The sequence below is a fragment of the Crocodylus porosus genome, unplaced genomic scaffold (assembly GCF_001723895.1).
Source record: "Crocodylus porosus isolate Cpor-Errol unplaced genomic scaffold, CroPor_comp1, whole genome shotgun sequence".
NCBI lineage: Eukaryota > Metazoa > Chordata > Crocodylia > Crocodylidae > Crocodylus > Crocodylus porosus.
The window spans coordinates 3,692,988-3,703,116 of NW_017728886.1; the positions used below are offsets into that span (position 1 = coordinate 3,692,988).

General features: G+C 48.8%; 1 protein-coding gene across 1 annotated transcript in view; it reads right to left on the reverse strand.

The window, feature by feature from the left end:
- Positions 1 to 10,129, reverse strand: part of OBSCN (obscurin, cytoskeletal calmodulin and titin-interacting RhoGEF) — a 223,829-nt gene that overhangs the window by 159,112 nt on the left and 54,588 nt on the right. Inside the window, exons 8-9 of the mRNA XM_019543669.1 lie at positions 6,394 to 6,669; positions 3,825 to 4,100 (exon numbers count right to left, since the gene is read on the reverse strand). Coding sequence (XP_019399214.1) covers positions 3,825 to 4,100; positions 6,394 to 6,669 — 552 coding nt within the window. The remainder of the gene's footprint in view (positions 1 to 3,824; positions 4,101 to 6,393; positions 6,670 to 10,129) is intronic.

The window sequence follows — 10,129 nt, forward strand, 5'->3', positions numbered from 1 at the left end:
CCTCCTAAAGTCTAGGGCTGTTGCCTTGCTGCAGCCCTTTGCCACCTTACGCTGGATGGTGAATTCCAGCAAGCGATGATCACTGTCTCCCAGTGATCCCTGCTAACTAATGACTAGCAAGTCTACCATATTTCCTGCTTGAGGGAAAAAAATATCTTTATTCTCGCACATTGTATTAAATGTAGTAGAAAGTCCTTTTTGTTTTTCTTGATTTGCTATGTTCATGAACATATACACAATTCCCCTTATACACTACTGAAAAGCCGAAGCGATTGTGTCAAAGCCAAAAGATTTACACCCAAGTAAAATGGGATGTATCTGAGAGGAGCTTCAGGTAATAGGTATTCTGGGGTTGAGGTTTAAACACTGGCCTCCATTCTTCTACAAATTGTTTGCCCCTGCAAGTCATCGCAGGCGCTCCTTTGGGTCATTCAGAGCAAGTCAAAGCTGCAATGAAGAGGTGTGAAGATATACCCGAGATAAATGTAATCTAGTTCAATTAAGTGACAAGAGCTAGGAAGCAGCAGCAGCCTGGACTCGGCACACGTGACAAGCCCATTTTGGAGCCGGGTACCTACTAAGGGGCTTAGAGCAATGACATTCAAGCCCCTGTGCCCTGTATCGGTGGTGGCTATGTTAAAGCTGGCTCAGGTCTGTCTACCCCAGCTGCTGACACACAGTATGGACATAGCCTTGGACTCGTACTATCATTTATAGGCACGGCTGGGATTGGTCACCTCAAAAAATGAAAGAGGATCCAAATTCTTTGCATTCAAAATTGCAATCGCCAAACAAAAAGGCAACTCAGTTTAGGATAACCCAAATTATGAATTTGTTCTGCAGAAGCATGGCCCTATGAATCAAATGAATTTTGAAATAGCTCGCATAATTGGGTCTGAGTGCTACGAACAACAGCAGACCGTACAGATTACAGACTAATCATTTTATTCTGTTTTTTTTCCCCACCTTTTAACATTAATCCCAGTTTATATTATGAGGAAACGGAAGAACTATTTTGATTGGCTGAATTATGCTGACTGGTACTTTGCTACTCTGGTAGGATCAAGTTTATCCCACAAGTGACTTCATTCCCTGCAGCAGGTTTACAGTACAAGTGAATACGACCCTTAGAAGATAAATATAGACACACATATTTCTAAGTTCATTTAGAGCAGTGACGCGTCACCTATCCAACCCCCAGACTGGATGGTGGTGTGGGGTTGGTCTGCGTGCCAGATCTGGTCTGTGGGGTCAGTCGACGGGTCTCAGCTTGGGGTTGGTACACAGGTGCAATGCTGTGTGCTAGATGCAGCGGCAGAGCGGGCACATTTGCCAGCCTGGTCCCATCCCCTGTGCAATGACATGTGCATGGAGCCGTGTCATCCAGCCCCTGGAGCTCCCCGAGGGTCTGGACGTGTGGTGGTGGTGGTCTTAGTGGCCACAGCTCTGGGATCTGCTGTGGCAATTAATCTTGCCTTTGCTCCTCTGCTGCCAGGTAGCCCTGCGGGCTGGATGGTATAGGATGCTATACAGGTGGGATGTGGTATAGGCCAGATCCAACCCCCGGGCGAGAGTTGAGTGCCACTGACTCAGATCTTCAATTTAGATGGTAATTATAGGTAAACACACTGGACAAAACTCTTAGCTGGCATTGAACATGGGGCAGCTCCAGTGAAGTTAACAGACACCAACTCCAAAACATATACGAATGCAATGGCAACAGAATAAATTAAGAGCCAGAAAGGCACTGAACTTCTGGATAATCTTGTAAGATGAGGATTTCAGCAACAAACAACCCAGGTGCTGAAAAAATACCGACTGATTCCTTCTGCCTTTCAAGGCTGGAGCAGTTTTCCACTGAGCTGCTGGACTTGCGTGATACGACATGTTGGAGCATAAGTGACAGACAGCCACAGCGACCGGATAAGCGTTCTCCTGACGGGTGGGGAACGGCTATGGCAATATCATGTGTAGCTAGGAAGTAATTTATTTTGATAAAGTCCTGGAAATATCTGGTCCCTTATGCCAGCAGGCCCTTGCCCGCTCTTTTTTGGCGATAGTCTCAGAACTATTCTGCGGCTTTGCATCAGCAGTTGGAGATAACCTCATCCTACTTTCCTTGTCAATGGAGGGCAGAGATGTCCCGTGTAAGGACAGCATTTCTGTTGGAAGCACACAGAGTACCTCCATGGGCATGGGAGGAACAGCACCGATGGCAAGCGTTACAAAGGAACAGCACACAAGGTGCACCTTGTCTCAGCCTCTGATCCCTAGTAGAGGAGGAATCAGGTGGTCAATGGCCTCCCAGTGTCACAGCTCCTTTGGGAGCACCATGGCAAGGTGCTCCCTGCCCGCCTGGCTGCAGTGGGGCACAACTCTGCACCCCCACACCCACTGTTGCCAGGTGGGCAGGAGATGCCATGGTGGCACAGGGCTCCCAGTGGCAGCATCCACCCCTGGTCCATGCACAAATTTTGGGGGCACGTGCCTGCCATGCCCCTGCCACGGAAGAGCACAGCGGTGGGGAGCCATCTCCCCATCGCTGCCCCGCAGAGGAGCCGCTAGTGGCTCCATCCCACTCCCCAGCCGGGCCCTGCAAACACTCATTCCCACTCCAGGCCTGGACCCCAAGCCCCGGGGCCCACACACCGCCTCAGCTGGGCAGCTCCCCCAACCCCAGTCCAGCCCAACTCCCTCCCTCGCTAGGGGGGTCTCAATCTCCCCCTCCCTCCCTCGCTTTGGGCGTCTCAATCTCTCCCCCCAGTTTACCTGTGGGAAGCTGCCGGAGCGTCCTGGCTCTGCATGCGCGTGGCACCCCTGACCGCCCTCCTCCCACTCCCACCAGCCCCCTGCAAACTGGAACTCTGCCAGCCTGCAAAGGGAAACCCGCTGCTTCCATGTTTTTCTCTTCTGAAAGAGAAAATCTGCATTTTTTCCTTAAAAAAGATAAAACTGGCTTTATTTTTCTCCTTAAAATGAAAAATATCTACATTTTTCTGCACTTTTCCATAGCAAATGGAAAACCCGGATCCCTAATAACAACTAAGGCTATGTATACACTTGACAGCTACGGATGACCTTAAAACTGTACCCAAGCCCATGACTGTTGGCCATCTCACTGAAGGCCCCTAAGTTTGATCCCTAGTAACAATCCAGTCCAGCCCAGAGCTCTACTCAAGGAATATAAAGCACAAAGTAGATGGCTTTGACACCGCCTACAAAGTACGTTATAGATCTGGGAATGGCTTACGTGGGAGTTTCTGTGGCTCAGGCTGGTTGAGAGTGGTGACAACAAGGTTGATCCTAGCTATCGGGGTAGATATGCCCCAACTTGAGAACAAGACACTATTGAAAGAGAAAACAAAATCTGCTGGCATCACTACTTGTTATGCCAAGAGCAGAGCTGGTGCCGTGCAGCCACCTCCTTCAGACCCTCCCTGCACCGCCGATCCATCTAGGGAACACTAAATACCAATCTTCCTGAATTCAAGACATATTGGGAAAGCCAGATGAAAGGGTAGTCATTACAACTCAATGTTCAACATAATCCTAGCTGGATCTGTATTCATTTTACAAAGACATGTGATGACTTCTCAAGTGGAAGAGAAGCACTGCACCTGTTCTAGCGTCAGAGCCTGAGCCGAGGGACACCCAGCGCCTCCACGCCGCCGGCGGGTCTCCAGTGTCCTCTGCTGCCCCAACAGCTGTACGGCTCAGAGCAGCCTGAGAAGCAGAAGAACTATTCCCTTCTGTCATTTCACTTGAAAGCATGAGCAAAAAACATGAAGAGAAAGCCCAGAAATGTAAAACACTGTCCTGCCCACCTGTGACGATGACCTTGAAGGTCAGCTTCTGTCCGGCTGCCTCACAGGTGTATTCTCCAGCATCTTTCTTCTCCACCTCTTGCACGACCAGGCGCCGGGATTTGCCCTCGGACTCCACCTTGAATTTCTTGCTGGCAGTGACCAGTTTCCTGTCCTTGCACCACTTCACTTCGGTCCCGGCCTGGGCCACCTCGCAGCTTAGGGTAGCGCTCTCCTTGAGGGCGGCCTTCACCTCCGTCTGCACCTTCTCCTTGTCTGCAAACACCTCTTCTGTCTCTGTCAAATGGCAATGAAGCATCATATACCAAACTCAGGTACGCTGTTGAGCAATTTCTTATCGCACGGAGCTTGTGTGACACCTGCCCCTGCCTCCCCCGTATTAGCTAAACCCCTAACAAACACCAGCGGTGGTATCTTCATCACGCCCCTCTGAGGTAGGTAAGCATCCTTATTCATATATTATAGATCGTGAAGGGAGACACAAAAAGGTGACTTTCCCGAAGTCCGATGAGAACTGCATGATTTGGAGCAAGGACTACAACCTGGGTCCTCCACATCTCGGGTATGAGCCCAAGCCATTGGTCTATCAACTTTTCTCCCCGCTTAGATCTGGTATCTCTGTCTGTCTCAGCCCTGCACCCCAACGCTGAAAGTTTCTGGGTGTAATTCTCCTTCCAAATACTAGATTGACAGAAAAATGTTGGGTTTTGCTAAATTGTTGTTTCTTTACTGTAACAGAGAGTTAGAAGTCCTGTTACATTAACAGAGGAGCTGCCTAAGGTATGGCCCTAAGCGGGTGAAGACAGCTGAAGCTGGGCTAGCTGCAGGGAAGTAGGCAGCCAGAGACCAGAGGATGCAAGTGCCTAGATGGCTAGCAATAGGGCAACAGGGAAAAGCCCTGGCAGGCAGCAAGGGAACCACTATAGTTTGGCCAGGGACACAGCAGGAAGCTACTGGGAGGGACACACCTGCGGCAGGTCAGGAGAAAACCTGAGCAGAAGGGGAAGAGCCCAGGGGATATAAGCCTGAGGCAATGGGGTCAGTGCAGCCCTATAAGCAAAAATGCTCCTGCCATCTCAGGCTGGCAAGGAGTGGGACCCGCAGGCCAGGTCAGGTCCTGCCAGGGCTGAGAGCCAGCGAGTGGGGAGGAGGCTTTTGCAATAGCACAGAGACCCAGTTGGGGCTGGAAGTCTTTTAGCTGGAAGTGGTTGCTGGCAGTGATGCAGGCAGGCTGTGGCTGGCCAGAGGCTGAGACGAAGGCCAAGCCGGGGGAAGCAGCCCAGGCTACTGGTCTGCAGCCAGAGGAACCTGTAGGCTACGGCTAAGGAGCCTGGAGCTTATACAGGAAGGTAAATGGCAGCAGAGTGATACCCACAAGGCACAGGCATGGCTATGGGGGAAGGTGGCAACTGTGATTTGCAGAAGGCGCCCTCCCACCTTATAGGTTATCAAACTATATTGCCTATATTGCTGTCCTGGCACACTGAGTACCCCTGAGAGATACGGCCCCACCGTCCTACTCCACATGTCACCATGAAACCTCCCTGGAAGCACTGTCCCCTGCTGTTCACAGGCTCTCTGTCTCTAATGCGCTGGACAATGACACAAAGGGACATGGGCAGAGAGGCTTGTCACCTCATCTCTGGGTTTGGTAGGTGCAGAGCATGTCTCGGTCGGCAAGGTGTACTTCTGAGCGGTGCTCTCAAGGGAGCTACAGCAGCAGTGCAGACAACCCATAGCATCAGGCTGTTGTTTGCCAGTGGAGGATTTCAGGCAAAGGACAGTATTCAGACTGTCCCCCTGAATACACACAAATGGGATACGTCCCTAACACTTCTTTGCATTCATAGCTTCAGACAACATACCGGGTGCTGCTCCATACCAGATCTGCAGGACCTGGTTTGAGCTCCTCTCAATCCAACAAACCCAGGCCACCTCCACACACTTGCTGCTATTTGCAGACCCCAACCTTATCTAGCCTCAGACTCCTCTTTGAACCAGAGACAACGCCCTCACCAGTGATGCCAGAGCTGTCTACCTTTCGATGTCAGTCTATCTCCTTGATTCCCCATCTCTTTCCCAAGCTTCACTGCACGAGGGTTTTTTCCCTTCAGTCTGCACTTCATTTCGCTCTCTACTTCTGCTACCATTTTATATTTAATCCTGCAGGCTTCATGTTGCATGCTGCAGTGGCCTCTACTTTCACAAACTGAATCGTGCCACCAGGTCTTTGTGGTCTTGTGCCCACCGTTTATTTCACTGGAGAGGCAATGAATTGTGAATGCTACAGCTGCGAAAACCAGAGGCTGATCTGAAACTGGCTGAATAACCAGGAAGAGCACAGACCATCTGCAGACACTTCCTCGGCCTAACCAAGGGGGGTTGTGGCTGAAAGCCTGCTAAGAAGAATTTTTCCAACTATTTGAGCTGGTCTAATAAAAGATGTTGGATTTACCCAAAAAACCTTGTCTGCTTAACACTGTAGAGGGATTCAGCATATACTTCACATGCAATATGGTACCCAGGATGGAGATTTTTAACTGCCCTAGACAGTCATGCCTTCATTTACCTTTGACTTTGACTTGGAACGTCACTTTGTCATCCTTGGTTTCGCAGGTGTAGCTTCCTTGGTCGTGCTGGGTCACGCTCTTGACGACGAGCTTGCGCTGTGTCCCCTGAGCGGTGATGGCCGTTCTCTGGTCCTGCTTCATCTCGGCGTGATCCTTCCTCCACACCACAGCTCCGCTTGCCACCGACACTTCACACGCCAGCTCCAGGCTCTCAGAAGGACGGACGGAAATTTCGGGGATGGCTGCAGGCTTCCTGACAAACTTAACAGCTTCATCTAAAGAAGAAGGAGGAGAAACAGTGCATGCCCCTTATTACCCAGAAGGATGCAAGTCAGATGCAGTGGCACCCCGGCATTCTTCCATTGTTGTGATATGTAGGGGCTAGGATCCACCCTTGGAAGAAATCATACGTGTAGCATGCTTGTGCCTCAGTCTCCTATGATCCCAGGGCTACAGGGGATACCAGCCAGCTAGTGGGATTTCTCTGTAAGCTCAAGTGATAAATGTCCGTATCGATGTGCTACAGGTCCCAGGGACAAAAACATCCAACCACAGAGATCAACTGGACTGCAATGGATGTGTGCTTGCAGCTATCCATATACAGAGTCTGGCACACGCGCTAACTGAAAAAGACTCCGATGTCCAGAGGTTCTCCCACATTTTCCTAGCTGTGCCCCTATTCTCCAACACTTACGCATCTGGGTAGCGCTACTCACATGCGAAGCCCCGCTGAACCTGTTGGGACTAGCAGCCTGAGTAAACAACCCCATGCGTGTAGGCATTTGCTGAATCAAGGCCTTCTCCTTTAATACAAATAATATTTGCTTGTTTTGGACTAATAAATATGGTCATGGTTTCTGCAATGATTCTGAGAAGTCGGGCGGTAAAAGAATATAGAAAATACAGAAAAATGCACTGAGCTTCTTAAGCGGTGTTGCGTTTGCATTTAAAGACAAACTTATTCACCACTGTGTAAGTCCATGAATGCGTCTCGCTGGGTTTGCAGCCTACACCTAGACCTAGCTGGAATCACACGGCATGTGACGGGTCTCAGGCTATTACAGACTTAACCCTCTGCACAAATTTCTTGCAAGTTTTCTTATGTTCACAAAGGTTTTCACTGGAATTGGGCCCACTTTCATGTGTGCTGAAAGGCGAGTTGCACTGCAAGTGAATCTGGATGTATTTATGCAGTAGTGGCCTTAGGGGAGGGCAAGCTGGGCGACCACCCGGGCCCCACACTGTATAAAAATACAAATGAATTACACTGAATATTTATATTATCAATATTGTATTAAGATAGTTTCTTTGCAGTTTTATGGGAAGGGCAAAGTGAATTTGAAATAAAAAATGTCTGACTTGCTTATAGGCCATCAATATTAAGCCTCTAAGGGGCCCCAAATGACTCGCTTGCCCAGGGCCCCAACAGCCCTAAGGCTACCACTGTTCCCAAAGTTTCAGTGAATTTGGCCTTGGGTTTGGGGGTCTGTTTAAGCCTAAAACCTAAAGTGAGAATCAGGAAGGCCAAATCCAAGCAGGGTCAAATCAGAGAGAATATTGTTATGGATTCCCCTGCAAAAGTACAGCATAAAGCTTCACATGCTTCCTGGCCAGTGCAGAAACATAGTACAATAAAAAATAAAATTCTCCTTTAAATACTCCCTTGTGGCACTGCTGTGTGTTAAATTAATAGCAAGCATAATCAAGAGTTGAAACACAGCCGCTTCAGGATGTGGTAAGATGGAGATCCCTTGAAGCTTTATATCAAAGCTGGATATTTCTGAAAGAGATCTAGTCGCTGGACTCAATGTAGGAATCACCCAATTCAATTCAGTAGCCTGATGATCATGGGATGCCCTCTCACCATAGCAACTACAATCTAGGAAGTCCAAAGAGTTGTATTTTTATTAAGCAGGCATGAGAAGAGAAACAGACCTACTGTGTTTGCCATATATTTAGATCAGTTCCTACCCCATTTACTTCCTGTCCTCAATTACTTCCCTAATTTGTCCTCAGATAGGGACAGCACTCCCGTTGACTTCAACTGGAGCCGTGCATCTCCAAGTGAGAGCAGAATTTCACTTAATCTGGAAAGAGCATTAGTACAGACAGCCCGGTCAATGTGGTTGACTCCAGCGGGGCTATATATAGGCGTAGCTGAAAGCAGAATTTGGTCCAAGGTAATTAAATCGTAAAGCCTCTTCGGTGAAGGTGTCTCACCACGTTTCAGTTGCATGGATCATATCTCCCAACGTCGATGAGCCTCTCCTGAGTTACCAGTGAAGGTTAAAGTGGCACTGAGCTGAGCGCATAGGCACCTCTCCGATAAACTGGGAACAACCACATAGGATACAGCCTCCCATCTCATGCTCAACTCATACCTTGGACTCAATCGCCGCAGAGCAAGCTGACGGCTGTCAGTTATAAGCAACCTAAGCTGAGCATTGCATTTTGGTCTGCAGCACCTGTTGCTTTCTATCCCCAAGTGTCCCAAGGACAACAAATATCCTGCACCCAGCCACATGCTTCTGCTGCATCAGGGGACAAGCGTTTCTGTTAAAAACTAGAAGCTATTAGGAACAGTCTATTTTTAAAAGAATTAGTCGATTATGGACCAGCAGCCTTGCTGGAGTCCTGCCATGAACAGGTATATGAAAAATCCTTATGCCCACAACGGCAATTTATTTTCTAGTCCTAATCCCAGGCTATAGTTTGCAAGTGTGGTTAGTGGTCAGGAAATATTTTTGGTGAAATCTAAAACCAAGTGAGACTCATCTGATTTAGGGTTTTGTTAGCAGCCTGAATCACTGAGATGCACAAGCATAAGGTCAATGGGAGTTTTCTTGCCTGAGCTTCTTGCCTTTGGCTTCTCATAGAGAACATGTGAAATTCAGCAGTGTTGCCCCTCGACCAAATGAAACTCTGTGGTTTCCGCTGAGCTTTGGTTTGGGTTTCGGGAGTCAGGGGAAGATGAAACTCAGATCAAAATCACTGAACCCAATGCAGAAGAGAAGTCCCCAGTAACTCATAGGAACTGAAATAGCCCCATTTCACAGAACAAGACTAACTATGTCTCCTACACAGGTTCAAAGTACCAGGTACTCTGAGCTACATGCTATTAGCTCCAGGAATTTCTCTCCGTGATTTGACCTCAGGCGAATGTACTGGGCTTTCAGCATAGTGCAAGGTACCTACCTCCCTCAGAAATCAGGACACTCTCAGACTTGCATATAATGTCAACCTCAGGGTTCACACTTGAATGAAAAGGCAGGCACATTTCCTGGAAACTACCCCCAAATAAAACCCCAAATGGGGCTATGTCTTTTTTAATGCCGCTCCCATCTGGCTCTGCCAAAACTCTTCCTGTTCCTACCTGCACCCCCATGTTTCTACACATTTAATCTGGTTCTCACCCATAGCAGCTTAAGTCACACCTGTTCCCACATAAAGGAGAGTGAGATATTCCCACAAAGAAACGAGATATTCTCCAACAGGCTGAGTTTTCTTCCCTGCGTTTCCCACTCCTGTGAGCATGTCAGGGGTCCCGGCGGCCCCTGCTCTTGTGGCAGGGCTCTAGCACAAGACTCTCGTTGTCTTTCTGCAGGTGTGAACGTCCCTGAGGCCATCAGTACAGACAAGACTGAGCCACCAGATCCAGGCCTAGACCAGACCTAAACCTACCCAAAGTGTTGGGGGCAATTCTAGTCATTCAATAATGACCTGGATGTGGTGACA